Source organism: Dromaius novaehollandiae, chromosome 18 (genome assembly GCF_036370855.1).
Source record: "Dromaius novaehollandiae isolate bDroNov1 chromosome 18, bDroNov1.hap1, whole genome shotgun sequence".
Lineage (NCBI taxonomy): Eukaryota > Metazoa > Chordata > Aves > Casuariiformes > Dromaiidae > Dromaius > Dromaius novaehollandiae.
This window is the reverse complement of record NC_088115.1, coordinates 15,574,874-15,590,825: the sequence shown is the minus strand read 5'-3', so window position 1 is coordinate 15,590,825 and position 15,952 is coordinate 15,574,874. Positions and strand designations below refer to the sequence as shown.

General features: G+C 50.0%; 1 protein-coding gene across 3 annotated transcripts in view; it reads right to left on the bottom strand.

Moving 5' to 3' along the window:
- The window catches only part of SLC38A10 (solute carrier family 38 member 10), a 40,129-nt gene extending 25,309 nt beyond the window's left edge, over window positions 1-14,820 (bottom strand). For all 3 annotated transcript variants that reach the window (XM_064522832.1, XM_064522834.1, XM_064522833.1), the window contains exons 1-8: window positions 14,606-14,820; window positions 13,383-13,500; window positions 9,744-9,789; window positions 7,762-7,855; window positions 6,363-6,506; window positions 4,474-4,598; window positions 1,048-1,150; window positions 52-234 (exon numbers count right to left, since the gene is read on the bottom strand). In XM_064522832.1, coding sequence (XP_064378902.1) covers window positions 52-234; window positions 1,048-1,150; window positions 4,474-4,598; window positions 6,363-6,506; window positions 7,762-7,855; window positions 9,744-9,789; window positions 13,383-13,500; window positions 14,606-14,707 — 915 coding nt within the window. In that variant the 5' untranslated portion in view covers window positions 14,708-14,820. The remainder of the gene's footprint in view (window positions 1-51; window positions 235-1,047; window positions 1,151-4,473; window positions 4,599-6,362; window positions 6,507-7,761; window positions 7,856-9,743; window positions 9,790-13,382; window positions 13,501-14,605) is intronic.
- Window positions 14,821-15,952: the final 1,132 nt, after the last annotated feature.

Sequence of the window (15,952 nt, the reverse complement as noted above, 5' to 3'; positions counted from 1 at the left end):
GGGTGCACACCAAGGCAGCCCGTTGCTCCTCCCCACACAAGAGGATCTTACCTGCTGCTCAAAGAGAAGGGTGTTCAGCGCCTGTCTGCAGGGGAGAATCATCATCGGAAACCCCACAGCCACCGACATCATGAATCCCACTCGAATCATCTCCGTCACAAGGTTGGAGGGGAAGTTCATTAGGACGTTCCCAGCAATGGCTTCAGTGTAACTCACGTAGCCAAAGAACCCCACCTGTTCGGCAGGAGGGGAAGTGAGCGGGTGGGATTTGTTTCCAAGGCACATTCATACATGCTCCTTAAAAAAAGGGTGGGGGGTCAGCAGCCTCCTATGAGTTAAGACTAGCCAGCCAAGAATGGGGCAACCCCTCCACAGAGACTTTCCGGGGGCTAGAGCTGCAACACTTCCGAAAACTGAGAAAGGCAGTTAAAGAACAGTGGGTCCTTCCTAAAAACAGAGGAAAGTTTCTTGTGAAACATAGGGGGCTTTCATGAACAACACTGCAGCGAGGGAAAGCTGTCGCTGCCGTGACATTAAGCAGTGATACTGTGCTGCCTGCCAGGCCCATAGACCTGACTCCTCCGACGAAGGAGGAGCTTTAACAATTACCCGCAGCAGCCTAGCGCACAGGGGCAGGCTCTTCTCAGAAATTATTAACTCAGTTTTATTTACTGGTACTTTATGATGCATAACTTCCTCCACATCTTTCCAGCTGCAACAGGGCAAAAAGAAGCTCTCCTAAATTCTGCACAGCCCCTCCAGCGCCAGGTCAGGTCCTGGGAGGCAGACTCCAGGCTGATGTGCATGACGAGACAGCTGGGTCTCCACCCCAGGAGGCATGCAACGCTGAAAACCAGGACTCTCCAAATGCCTCCTGCACTGTTCAGTACATCACCTCCCACTCCATTTTGCTTTCAGCAAAATGACTTACCTTTCAGAACAAATGCAGATAATTAGAAACCAGCCCCATCCAAAAATAAATTATCATCCCTACTGCTAGAAGTCATGCTCTGGAGGGGCAACAAAAGAGAAGGGGAAACTTCTTACCGTAATATAAAAGGTGGTGACCACATTTAGGGAAGAAGCAAATATGGAGCTCATGATTTTAACAGATGGCTCGTCCAAGCTATCATAGGTAGGCAAGACCTGACTGTAGAAAAAGGTAAATTATTTGAGGAAACTTTCCACAGAGAGAGCAAAACCCAACTCAAGCACATTCCCCGCCTCAGCCCAGCAGCAAAAAATTCCTGACACCTTCCCCCTATAGCGCATAAACGCTCGCTGCTATTCCACAATTTATATTGCTAATGCCAAGAGATTTCAGAACACTCATAACTTTAAGTGTTGCAAAAATATTCCTGCTCTCCCCACCCCACCACGTGGAGCTAAACGTGTGATGTAAACATTTTGGTTCAAAAGTGTTGCAAAATGAATGACCATTTGTTCCACTGAAACACCAGTGGCACCAGGCCAGGCAGCACATTGGAGATTATTGTTCTTGGAGCTCTCTATGCTGATAATTAAAGCAACGCAGTGTTTACAGAGTAAAAGCAGGAAGAGGGTTAGAGCATCACACTGTCTAAAAGAAAAGTTAAACAAACAAAACTAAATGCAGTGCCTGTCATATTTCAGCGCTGCTGCTAGAGCTCAGTTCATAGAAAGCTGGGAGCGCCAATTACATGGGATTTGGGGTATTTACAGACTTGGAAAGCATGTGGAATGCACTTTTTGACATCAGGTGCATATTTTAGCAACTCATTAACCTCTTGTTACTTTAATTCAAGTGGCCACATCCTGGCTTCATGTTACTGAAGTAACTCTCAAGAGGAGAGGGTGGGGGGGCACATCCAGTTAGCAGGGAAGGGGGTATCCCCAGCTCCAGCGGGCAGAAAGCCATTAACAGAAAGTGTGTCAAGCTGAGGCCAAGCAGAAAAAATCCTTAACCCTTAATCCCTTAACGTCAAACGGTTCTGCACAAAGGAAGCTGAGCATCAGCTTAAAGTAACCAATGAGATAGACGCAGGGTCTGTGGATGCAGCACTGTGACAGCCATTTACTGGCGAGGCCCGGAGAGACCGGCTTCCCAAGGAGTCCCTCAGCTTCAGCTTCCTCCGTGCCCTCCATGCAGCGACCTCTGCTAGATTAACCGAGTGTGCCTCAGACTTTAGCCCCATGAGGAGGAGGCGGCCAGCCAAACACACAGGCCCAGGAAGGAGAAGAAAGAGATGAAACAAGAGAGGTCAGCAAGGCTCTGCAGTGCACGGGATGATGCGGCCAATAAGGCCAGGTTTACGCTTTTGCAGGAGCGAGAGCAATGTGGCGACACGGGGAAAAGTGCCACGTGAAGTCCGGCTGCACCCAGGCCTCCTGCGATCACATAACAGCACCCATTTAGTCACCCTGGGTTTGCAGGAACAGCAGAGTCCCTCAAACCCTGACAAAAGCTCTCAAGGCAGGGCAAGGGGACAAGAAGCACAAAACAGGCAGCACGCCCTGATGTGCTCGGGGTTTATTTTTAAGCAAAATGACTGTGCAAAGGATCAGGGATCTTTCCCTGATGAGTGTGTCACATGTTATCTGTTACACTGTATGTATTCTAATAACAGCACCTCAAAGAGCACGCAGATATTTGAATCATCCCCCTATTCCTGAATAGGGAAGTAGACAAGTCAGCACAAGTGCTCAGACTAGATTCAGAAAAAACAGCCTTGCCTCAGAGCTGGCCAGAGCTATCTCCCAATATCCAAGTGTCCATCTTCGTTGAACAGCGTTTCTCTGAACACGCCACTGGCATTCCTCAGCCCACAGGGAAGTGATTTCACCGAGGTAACGAACAGCGTTCTGACTTCGTTACTGCTGTGAATTCAGCAGCGTTGCATCCACTTACACCAGCGCAACCAGTGCCAGAAATCAGCCTGAGAAGCCCTACTCGCTTCACTTTTACTCAGAGGGCTCAGTGACTTGACCAGGGTCCCAGAGCAGGCTGTGACAGAGGTAACCCTTCAGTCCCCGCATTCCCAGTTCTCAGCTCCACAGCAAATTTCCATGCTACATAACGGCAGGAGTGACCTACTTTGCAAGTTCAGCAACAACAGGATAGCTCTTAAAGAACGAAGGGTATTGAACTCGTAAAGCAGGGTCAGATTTTCAAGCTAGGAGAAAAATAGTGCATTTATGTGTCCTCACTGTACGCCGCATTTACGTGCTGAAGGAAAAGGATTTTTATGTTAGAATTATTTATTTTTTAAAAGGTGATTCAGAGGTTAGCAAAATTAAACCTACCTAGCTGAGAATAACATGCTTATAAAGACTGCCTGGGCTGGGGGTAGCATATTGCTCTGATGCTTAGAAAAAAAACCACACAGATTTAGGTTTGGCTTGCCACGTAAGTGCTGTAATGGAGTCTATATTTAGGTATGTGCACACTGGTCCAGACCAAATGATTTCCCTGCACTTCCAACTCCCAGCAAAATTGTGCTGGGTACTGTGTGGCTACCAAAAGAAAAAGGGAAATTTTGGAATTTAAGAACTCTAAAATGTTAACAAGGTAAAGCTGTAAAAGAATATAACTCCCTTCGCCAATTGTAATGGAGACATTAAACAGCAAGACTGGAGCGCGTTTGGGTAGGAACCAAGCTGCCAAGAGAGCCGATAAGTGGAAAATGATGATTTGGATCTTGCGTGTGGGTGTAAACACAGCAGTCTGAACAAATTTTATCTGTCACATTCATTTACTGTTGGCATGCTACCCGTTTGCTAGAACTACAGGGGGGAAAGCCCGACTCTGCCAGCCTTCCAAACAAGGATGGTCTTTTCCGTGTCCACGTTTGGATTTACACTTCTATTTAAAGACTGTTACTATTCTGGCCAGGCACGTATCGCTCACTTGCCATTTTGGTGGAGAAGGTAATGATGCTAGAAACACGAAAACAGCCTGGTCTGCCATCACGTTCTCCCACGTGCCAAAGGAAGTCCCGGTTAAAAGCAGGTAACCGGAAGCACGCAAACACCTATCCAAAGCCGACAACTTCGCAATCTTCTTCCGAGTATTCTCAAATTGCGGCCGCGCGAACGCTACCCTGCAGGGAGCCCTGCGGCCGTCAGGAGCAACACGGCCCTGCTGTCTTCCCTGGTACTAAATCATTCCCTTCAAGCAATGGGAGAAATTCATCACTTGTGCAGCTGTACCAGAAGCAATGTGCATTACGCTAAGGATCTGTTTGGCCCAAATGATCTTAACGCTGCTCAAGTACAACAACTCCCGAGTGAAATATAACTCCCTCCCCCACCTAGGTAACAAAAGGGTCACGAATGAATGAGATGCGGTACTTCAGCGGGCTGTAAAATATTTTGATTAAAATAAAATTCGGAAAGCAGGTGGTATCTATCCCATGCAGATCCTCACGACCCTCTGCCCTCACAAAAACTCACTGCACGCCACAACTGCCAGAAGTGGTAATGGCAGGTACTTACGACTGACAGGCAAAAGACATGCCAAAGATGGGGATGCAGCGAAAAATGCCCTCCCAACGAGTGTAGCTAACTCGCTGCAGCCACTGCCCGCTGAAGAGGCCATGCTTGAAAGAGGAGAGTACAATCTGTAGCCGAGAGAAATAAAAGGGGTTAGCTTCAACTCAGAACAACCTCACGGCAAGCAAACAGCATGGCAGCAACAGCACCAGTGCTGGGATAAAAGGCGACGTGAGACAGGTCTGCGAGGAACAGCTTACACTGCGTATCACAGCCTGATCTCTATTAGAGAAATTCCCCAGCTCCCCACCCCGCCCACACACACCCACACACTTTAATAAAGCTCCCAGCAATCTCAATAGGTCCCTTGCCACCGAGGATCCTAGGGTGTATTTTAAGAGATATATGGCACTCCCCCTTGTTTGATGCCACCAGACATCATAGCGCACACACCAGGGTGGAACAATTTCCCCTGACACATTTAACTGTGAGGATTATTGTTCTCAGCAATTTTTTTTTCTTTGCACTTTTTTTAAACAGGTTTTTAAAACCAAACGGGAAACGACATTCACCTTGGAGAATCCTGTTCAATAGAGAGAGACAAAAGGTTCCTAAAAAAGGACTCCACCTGCACCCTGCTACTCCAGAAGCATTTACCACCACCAGCGTACTGAATACAAGGATAAACTTCATGAAAACAAGGCGAGCAAGGCACCCGGAGGGGGCTAGGAGAGCTCTTTGGCCATTGACAGGGAAACTGGCAGGCATTGGGTTGCACAGGAAACAGAAGGTAAATATGTCTGAATGCCTGTTTATAATATCGCCTGAATGGGGGTTTTCTAATCCCTAGAGATTATGTTTTAGTGCAGCCAACTCTCATGAAATGTTGTAGTTTTCTTAAAGGCATAGCTCCTGGAACACAGTGGTTTTGTAAGACACGCTCATTTACAGTTTCCAGCCTCATTACACAGGAAAGCTCAGAAGCGTGACCCAGTATAACCTACTAACCAAAACAAACAAAGGTAAGTAGGGAGAATTTCCACTCCCCCTTCTTCTTCCTTTTGTTTCCATTCTCCTAGGCCCGAGATCTGGGGGAGACAGGACTGGGACTCCAAGACTAAGCTGCACAAGCATCCAAGAGGTGAAAATTGAAGTCATTAAAAGGCAAGTGAAAGTCTCTACCTATCAGAAAATGGTGCTATACAATGCGTGTTGGCCAAGCCAAACACAGAAAGCTTTGGATAACCCTCAGCTTACCCCGCTTAATCTAAATGGGCAAGAATCCATTTATCTCAGTAAAGCGAAACTCTTCCATAAAAATCTAAAAACAAATATATCCTATGCACCAGATCTGAGATTTTATGAAGCTTTCAGTGCATGAGAAACAGAAGTGCTGGTGTCTGAGAAATAAAACCACTCACTGCCTGAAAGGCGTTAACTGTCAGCTGCAGAAAAGCATGCAAAGTACAAATCTTGTGTTGCTAACAAGAATCAGCTCCCCCTGTAAAGATCAGAAGCATTGAGGTTTTTAAAGCAGAAGAAAAAAAAAGATAAAAGTCACTCTGCTTCCAGGCACTTTTTCCCCTAGTTCTGAGCCCTAAACTGTATAAGACACCAACGAGCAGCCACAATTTGACTTGGTTACCACGATCTATAGAATTTGCAGCAGTGGACAGACCCGCTGTCCACTTCCTACAGTCTGTATCTTCTTACTCTCATGCGCTGAAGTGAATGAGCACCTAGATTAGTCATTATGCATTGTATCAGCACTATTTACCAGGAAGAGCGTTTTAAACTCGAGTCCTGCACCTGCAGGCTGTCCACAAAGGATACGCCAGCGAACATCTGTGCTGGCCAATAAAGAGAAGAGTATCCCCAGCATCAATACTCACCACAAACATGAAAACAGTGTAAAAGATCAGAGCCATGGCACTGAATGACTGTATGGAAGCCATCATGTTCCTCTGGAGGCTCAAGGGAAGAACAATGCACAGGGAGACAGCAAAGAGCAGGACTATCCGGAAGCTGCCAGACACCTGGAAAAGGGACCTGCATAAAGAACTGAAGCGCGGAGCACACTTAAAATATCTGACAGAATTAGCAAACCAACTCCCACCAATGTGGTTAATTTTCCGGAATGGGAAAGAATATAAAACCAGGACAGATTTGGAACATAAAATTCTGTTTCTATGTGTATTTAAAGAAAGAATTGATACTGAAAGCTTGCCATTTCTTTGGCTAGGTCTGTGATTAGCCTATACAGTCACTGGGTGCCACTGTTGCTCTACACAGTGCGTGACAGGTCCATTCTGAAGGGGAAGAATTGGGGGGGGGGGGGGGTGTTTAAATGCTAATCCAGCACAAGCTATTTGAGTATTTTCATGCAGTTAAATGAAAACCAAACTTACTTTGGAAACAAGAGATTGAAGTCTTGAAAATTCTGATCCAGAAAATTAATCAAAAACTCGCACTGGTATTTATTATAGCAGAACACTCTGAAATGCTTGGAAATATTTAATACCTAATTTGGCTGCAGCCACAACACATCTTTTTAACTTCACAGTCCCTTAATCAGAGCTTAGCAGCATCAGGCAGAGCAGATAAAGGCCCGCCAAAATCCTCCCGCACGTCCATTTCGCTTCCCTGCGCTGCCCTCACCCCGGCTCCGAGGGCTGCTGCTTGAGCCCCCGCTCGCAGCTCTCCGGGGAGAATGGCAGGAGTCTCCGATCCACCAGCAGCACCTCCGAGAGCCTCTGCCACAGCACATCTCCAGCCAACGCTGGGGCCACCAAAGAGCGTATCTTACATTAAAGGGGAAGCAGGTGCACAAGAACTTTGGCCACCAAAACACCAAGGGGGAAGGACAAAAAACCCCTCTTGGTCTAGACTGCTGCAAGGGAATAAGAGCTCAGACAGAGGAACTGTCTGTCACTACTCTATGGGCGAGAATTAGACAGGAAGTACCATCTCCTTCAGGAAACTATTCTAGAATTAACAGAGACCAATTTAAACAAAATTCCTATGTTGGAAGTGCCTTACTGGAGGTTTTACACCTCTGATTGCTCCCCACAAGCCTGGGCTTCCAGGAGTTTATAGAGCAAAATGCTGTTCACAAGGCATGCCATGAATGCTTACTGTGAGATGATCCCACATCACCTCGTGGCTTCCTGAATCCGCTATTAAGGTAGGACACTCTTTGCTGTATCTAAAGCACACACAGCTCTATACACTTACCAGAAGAATTTGGAGAACTCTTTCTGCATTGATGTAATACAGTGAAGATTTATTTACCTGAAATCCCAGCAGTCGGGCAAAGAAGTTGGACCCCAAATCACCAATCACAACATAGAAAGCAATGCAAGTTCCTAACATCAGCCCAATCATGCTGCAAAAACAAACAAAAAAATACACAGGGAAATTAGGAGGCTGAAGCAGGGACTCTGGAGTGCAGCTTTTGCTCCTGGGCAGGTGTGTGACAACAGCCACATTTCCAACAGCCGCATACTCTGTGGCTCTCGCTACAGGACACGACTTTGTTAATGCTAAAACTACTTTAGAGATACCTTGAGACATTGCCTGTAACTCCCATAAATAAGGCGGTGGTTATGGGAACCCCAGTGCTGACTGCACCTGAGCAATGGGAATAGCACTACGCGCCCTGCTCAGAGGGCGGCTGCAGTTCACGTGCGGGGAGCGACAGACCTCGCGTCTGCACTAGAGCCCCCACCGCTACAGTCGCTGGCAAAGACAGACAAAGTTTTAGCATAGGTCAGATCTCAAGGGCTACATTGCACACTCAACTGGAACATCTGGAGATCACCTAAAATCCTATTGCAATAACCCATTTACCTAGGAACATTCAAAAAAGTTTAAATGAACCCTATTAGCTTTTTCAGTTTAAGTGACTTAAAACCTTGTGCCAGCCCTTGCTCGCTTGTGTTCAGAGGTAAAGCAGCCTCAGGTGGTACAGGGATACACCGGGGCTGCGAGCCTGTTCTCACAGCCGCAGCAGCAGGCTGTGCATCACAACAGAGCCCTACTGCTGCTACCGTGGAGGCACCACGCTTCTATCCTCCGGTTTATGAAAGGCAGGCCTTCAGTTCTGCACTCGATCCTAACAAAATAAAGGCCAAAGAAGCTCCATCCACCTCACATCCACATGTGCTATCTTTGCTAGAGATGTAGTTTAACTGCTGTTTGAAGGCGCAGAAAAAACAAACCTCAGAGATGGCAAGAACTCCTTTTTTTCTTCAGAAAAACGTCGAAGAGAATCAGTCAGGAGCCTCTTAGCCCCACCCCCAGCAGTGAGGGCCTACCATGAAAGTCTCAACACTAAACCAGCTCTCAAACGTCTTCCCACAAGATGAGCCACACTTCAATAACAAGATTGTTTTATGAACTGCTTCTCCTCCCATTCATGACTGCATGGACCACTTTCCCTCCCATTTCCAATTATACAACATCCCTGTGGCAATTACAGCAATTGCTTGCATGGACAAGTAACATTTGAGATATATTCTGTGTATTTTTCAGCATTCTGCAGCAGTTTGCAGCTGGGAACAGAGTGCGCCAGCACCCACCACTCACTGCCAGGGCTCGGGAGGCTCCACCGCAGACTCTGCTGGAAAAGGCAGTGCTGCAACGGTGTCCCCTCTCCCAGCAGCACTGCTGGGAGACCTGCCGGGGCTTTTCTACTTGCACTGGGGTTGTCTGAGGAACGGGAGTCTGGCAGTTGCCAAGCTAGAAACCTCTTATCTTGAAAAAGCGTTTGGATTCCTCCCCACGAGGCATTTCCTAAAGCCTAGCGTCTTACAGAGCAAGGCAGGACCCCCTGTGAGGAGCATGCAAAACCAGAGGAGCTAAGGGGTGGATCGGAGGCACTGAACACACCCTCTCGCACTAACTCACGGCAATCTTGGCAGGCATTTCACCTCTGGAAAGAGGCCACAAATTACATGCCCGTGATTTCATAGCGCACACAGCAGAGTAGGAGATCCGAGTGCATTCCCCAACTTCTGTGCTCCCACTAGGCAGAAAGGACTCCTGTCGCCACTTCGAAACGAGTGGGACGCGCTGAAGGCGATACATGCAAGCTACGCTCAGGTGATCTCGCTTCCTTTCTTTGTTCAAATCCCAGGCAGCAAGGAAGACTTTTGGGACCAGAGAAAACAGGAGCGTAAGAAATGAGAGCACAGCAAGGCCACAAAAGGCTACAGAGCAGCATCTTCCATTGAAGAAAACCAAACTGTCCCAACTTTAAAGTAGCATATTACCTTGTTTCCACCAACATTTTTCCTGCTTTTCCATAGGCATGAAATGCTGGCACAAAAGAAGAAAAAACACTGTAGTCAGTAAAACAAAGGTCCAGAACGGGGCACATACATCAGCTAGAAATTAAACAATAATAGTGATAAATGGCAATTCAGCGGGAACCCAGTGGTGCTGTATTTTGGGGCTGGATTCCCTTCCCCACCCTCCCATTTTCTTTTCCAGACATGCCCTCCACGAATCAAAAGCCACATAAGACGAGAACAAAGATGAGGGAAAGATACAAAGCAGGTTCTTTTTTTCTACTTCATTTAAAAGAAAAAAAAAAGAAGTGGTGTGAAGTAGCAGTCACACATGGCAACCATTAAAAGAAAGTCAGCGCGGAAGAGAAAATATGCATGTATAAGATGCTGTGTGGCAAAAAGTTACTGCAGTACAAAATTTCAATCAAACTCTCATTTTTATTTTTATCTTCCCACTATAACTGAACCGCCTGATGTTGCTGGATGGGAGATCTGAGACTGTGCCCAGAATGTTCAATTCCATACCCAGAATACCCAGTACTCACAACCCACACCAAAAGGTTGCTGCCAAGAGACATTTTTTTTCCATACTTTGGTTGTAGCTTGTAGCAGAAAATGATCAGTAGTCTTTAAATCACTGGGTTTTTTTCATAAAAAGAAAATGCCAAGAAAACTCTGCTTGTATTTTTAGATCTGTCTTACTGGAGAGAATGGGAATTAAAACCTCCAGTTCCAAATACAGACCACATTGCTTGATTCTGTCAATGTTAACTGCAGAGGACCAACACAAAAACAAACACCACCCTGGATTCCCCCTTCATGTTCTCCCAAGGTAGGGCACGCATTACTGGAGGCAGCCAGGAAAGAAACGGTATTCACTTCTGGAAGCGTCTTCTATTATTTTAAATATTAACTTACAAACACTGATTTCTTTGGACTCTACTAAAGCTAAAAATTAAGGAAACAGGATGTTCTCCATGGAATGAGAAAAAAGCATGGTAAGAGACCCACGGCAGAACAGAATGGAACCGTTTTGTGGGGTAGCGCTGAAAATAGACAATGGCCTGGTGACAGACAGGGCGGAACGCTGTCGCAAGCACACGCACTGCCCGAGCGTGAAGAGAGGCTGCACCACTTCAGTCTCCAGCCCTCATCTTGTTTGGGAACTTGGAACAATAACAGAAAAGGAAACAGCCCTCGAGTGGTTCAGTCAGATAGCTGGTATCAAAGGGCTAGGTATGAAAGAAAGAGGAACCAGCAAGAGGAAAAATATCCCTCCTGGAGACTAGTTCATTAATGAACCAATCTCCAGAAGGACTACTGCTATTGCATTGTTCCTACAAGCGCCTTTTTTACATCACAGAGAAATGTAGGTATCTCCAGATAATAACTACAGCTGCCGGCTATAGTCTAGGCTTGAGATGCTGAGAAACAATCAGTCTCCTTGGCCATCCTGAAATGATGTTCTAATGAGAACAAACCTTCAAACGTTATGCCAGATGTCCCCATCTGGGGACACTAGAAAAATTGGATCCTTTATCTTCTCAAGGAGGAAGGAGACGACGGCTATAAAATATATTGCACAGTCAAACGTCTTTGGAACGGGATCTCTAGATGCCTAACAAGCTGGGTAGAGCTGAATCGGCTCAGTAATGAGAGATGCCCTTTTAAGCCAAATGCGGTTACTACAACAGGCAACCTGTGTTTCAGCTCTTTTCTCCGCAGGGAGCTGAGCCAAACTGCTTCCCGGGGGGTGCAGCACGCTGCTGACAGGGTCAGTACCGAGCACAAATAATCTGCAAAGACCTGGGCCACTTTCAGCTGCTGTCAGGGGTGGGGGGAGGCATTAACTCATCTCCCGGTTAAATTCCGTCTCAGAATCACACACACTTCCCCGCCTGTTCACACATCTGTCCAAGACTCTTCTTTTCCACACAGTGCAGCTGAAAGGTGTTGAAGGGCAAAATATTTTTAATAACCAATCCCTTCATGCATATGGTGCTGCAGAGAGATGTCTGGGCTAGATACGAGCCTGCTACGATCCTGGCTCTTTTGTAGTTGTAACGACTGCTCTCAATGTTCCTCCGGAAGGGACTGGCTGACTGAAGTTAATTTGCAAAACTTTCTTACATCTTTCAGCGCTGCCAAAGCCTCCCACAGAATCAGCTGCAGGGGCTGCCAGGATCTCTCGCAGATGTACCAGAGCACAAGCACACGGTGACAAAGGCTGTCTGTGTGGAGCTGCTCAACCTTGATGCATTAGGATGCATTGTAGGAGCGCTGCTTTCCTCCCAGCGCTGTCCCTCCTCTGGCTGCTCCCGGTGGCACCTCTCCCAGGGCAAAGGGAGGGAGGAAGGGGACGCATTTCTTTCAGTGCCAGCGTTTGTGTGCCAGGAGGTGCCAGGAAGTTTAGAAGCATTACTGGCCCTCTGTGTATTCGAGCCCCTTGGCTTCGGAGAGCGCGGAGGATCCCGTCTTCCTGGGAGACGCTCCAAGGTGAAGGGGACTCTCTGTACTTCGGCGAAGGGGAAGCAGCACACAAAGACTTGTTGTGAGGAGGCAGGGAGAGGCAATCCGGGCAGCTGCTGCGGGAGTGGCAGGGCCAAGTCGGATGGTACCTGAGGGCTCCGTGCTAACTGAGCCTTCCTTCCAGCGTCAGAGGCACAGCCTTTCAGACCACACAACTTTGCAATCTCCATTTTCTAGCAGACATATTTTGGCAGAAGCTAAACTGCTGCAGCTCAATAACAGTACCTCGGGCGCTCTGAGGGGATCCCTCTGTCAACAGCGCAGTCACCAAGCGAGCCATGCATTTTGCTAAGTTTTTTTTTTTTAAACCAACAGCAACGCCAGCCGACTCTCTACTCCCCAAAAGAAGTAAGAGAATCCTTGTGAGAGGATACTTTTCCGACTGGCAGCCCTTCGTTTCACATGCCGATCAAGAGGACTCGAACCCAGCCATCCTCTCCTGCCCCCCACGTCAGTCAGAATCAGAAGAGAGGTCGCAAAAAGAGACCAGTGCTGGCGCCAGCGCAGAGGAGACGAACTCTGAGGAAGAGAGCTGGCAGGCCCTGCCAAAAACCCACACATGAATCTTGCAGATGTTTTTATTTTCTTGGCCACTTGGAACCCTGCACACTGTTTCCTCTCCGCTCCCCCTGCTCTGCCATAAATGCACATATAGCTCAGCTCCAGGCAGCCCGAGCTCCATGCCAGGCTCTCTGCTGGCAGAACCCAATGTCCTCGGCAGCACACTGGGTGGGGAAGCTCGTGGCTTTCGTGCCGAGACCAATAATTTACACCAGACACCCACTACGCCAGCTCCTGAAAACTTGGGTTTTGATCAGTCAGCACTGCATCTCCTCCCCTGCCCTGCAGAGTCAAAACAATTCTGCGCCTATTAACTTCACTGTCAAGAGCAGAATTAAACCCTCATATTCCCCTGGGGACATGGAGCAGGGGAAGAGACTGACAGAGGAACAAAACACAGATTGAAAACTGCATCAAGAAACCATTTTATATTCCAACAATATCAGTATGAAAGCTGTAAATTAAGAGGTCAAAGTAAAACCGCAGTTAAAACAAAAAAAACCAACAAGCCTCAGAGCTGAAAATTCTCACCAAGACCAGGGTAGGTCCTGCGCTTGCTGAGATTGGCTGATTTCACCAGGAACATGCAGGATTGATGAGTCATCCAAGAACAGAAAATCAACAGCAGAGCTCCCAGGACAATGCCACACTGGAAGGGAAAAAGGGAGGGCGAGGGGGAGAAGAGACAGGCACAAGATGGAGAGTAAGTCATTTCACATAGTCTTACTGCTGTCCCTTATCACCTTTAGACTCCCTCACACATTCTCAGCCACAATTTCGCCTGTTAAGGGAGTTCCCTTGACTTCACTACAGCCAGGAAAAATGTGACGTACGAGTTCAATTTTCCCTCTTTTCGCAGTCCAAGGCAGACACGCAGCAGCCACCTGTCTCCCACGGCATTCAGTCGCGCTAGTTAAGCCTGGAAGAGTAAATCGGGAACTGTCTGCGGAGCAGAGCTTCCACAGCTCCCCCCGTCCGCGCCCTGCCACCGCTGGGATCAGGGCATCCCCCACGACCTCGGCAACTCTCAGCAGGTTCATACAACGCAAAAAGAGAGCACTCTTCATGCTGAGGTTCAGACTCTGCTCAGCTTTTTTTTAAGGAACTATTGGTATAAACGAATTACCAAGTTCACTACTAAACTTCCTAGCATTGTTCTGCCTTGCTGCTTTACCCGTTCGCAGTGCAAGATGTTAATAATCACTGGATGTTTTTTAAACAAGTGACTTTAAAGAGGCACAAGCGACCCCGGGTCTTAATCGCAGCTACTACTTGCTCTGCTGTACTCGAACTCGCTGCAACTCCAGGGCTCACGGTAACTCCCAGACGGGCAAAGCCACAGCACACCTCTGCACACAAGAGGTCAACAGCTGGTTTGCAAACGCTTCCCCGCCAGGCAGCCGAACACGCCGTAGAGCCTGCACGAGGACGAGTTCTCCCATTTTTCCTCCCTCGACTTACAAGAGGGGCAGAAACGATTTCTTGGCGACCTCGTTACAAAGAGGAGGCTGCAGCTTGGCGTGAGACACATCCCGTCTCCACCTCCCGCACCAACCTTCGCACCACCGCTCGCTGTTAAACAGCGCAGAACACCGAACCGCCGCCCGCCTCGAGCGAACACAGCTCGCAGCCGCCTCTCCCCGGTGCCTCCTGCCCCGGCTCGTCCCAGCACGGGCGGCCGGGCCCAAAGAGGCACCGGGGCACCGGCGGGGGCGCTCCCCTCCCCGGCCCGGCCCGGCCCGGCCGCGCCTCACCTGGCGGAAGCAGAAGGGCACGGTGAGCACGCTCACCCCCACGATGCTGTTCACCACGTTCATGATGAGGCCCCAGTTGGAGCCCGCCGCCGCCGCCGCCATGGCCCGCCGTGGGGGTGCCCCGGGGCGAGGGGCGACCCCCGGCCGCGGGGGACGGGGGAGGGTCTCCCGGGTGCGCAGCCCCCACGGCGCGGAGCCGCCGCTGCCCGCGCCGCCGCCGCCTCAGCCGCCCGCCGCCCCCATGGCGGGAGCCCGCCGCGCCCCGCCGCCGGCCCCGGCACCGGCCACAGCGGCACTTCCGGGTTCCGCTGCTCCGCTGGCGCTTCCGGGAAGTCGGGGGGCCGGCCAGCGAGACGCGCCGGGTAGAGCGGCGCTGCGGAGGGGGAGGGGGGCAAAAAAGCAGAAAAGAAAAAACTGCGGCGGCTGTTCCCGCCGCCTTGGCGGACCGCGCTCGCTGCTCCTGGGCGGCCTGGCGGGGGCGGGGGACCGCAGACACGGGGCCCCTCCAACCCCCGCGGCCCTGTCTGTCCCCCCCGGGCCTCTCCGTCCCCCCCAAGGCTTCTCAGTCCCCCCGGGCCTTCTCTTCCCCCCCAGCCCTCTTGTCCCCTCCAAGGCCTCTCCATCCCCCTTGGGCCTCTCCATCCCCCCAGACCCTCTTGTCCCGCTCAGGGCCTCTCCACACCCCCCCCAAGGCCCCCTCCGTCCCCCCAGGCCCTCTCGTCCCCCCGGGGCACCGTGGTTTCGCCGAGCTGCGCCCCAGCCCACAGCTCAGGGGCAGCCATTTGGGGAGGGCTCGGCAGGGCACCCCGCGGGCCCTCTGGGCCTTCCCGGAGACCTTGCAGGAGGCGTTTCTCCGTGCTCGGAGCGACTCCGGGTGCCCGGTTTTCCTCGTCAAGGCCTCGCCCGGGTTTGCTACCACATCGCCCCGAAACGTGGCATCTGGCCCCGCAGAGGGCTCCGGGGCTTTGCATCAGCTCCAGCCGGGTGCCCCGGGAGGAGGACGGCAAAATGCCGGTGACATGTGGAAATGTCGCCTTTAAACACGATGTCTGCAGGGCCGCTCGTTTCCCAGGCAAGGAAACAGACTTTAACGGAGGGCGTGATTTTTCTCCATAGCCAAATCACGCAAATCCCGCCAGAAACCCTGCAAACGGTGGAGACGCGTTGCAGAAGCGAAAGCCGGTGCCCCGGGGCTTCTCCCCGCTCGGCAGGCCCGCGGCCAAGCACGCACGCACGATGGGAGCCCGGGCCCTGGTGCCGGCAGCCCGCAGAGAAAGTCCCTGCAGGATAAACAAATAACCAGGCAGCGCCCCGGCCCGCGGGAGCTGGTGCGAGGAGCGATTTCAG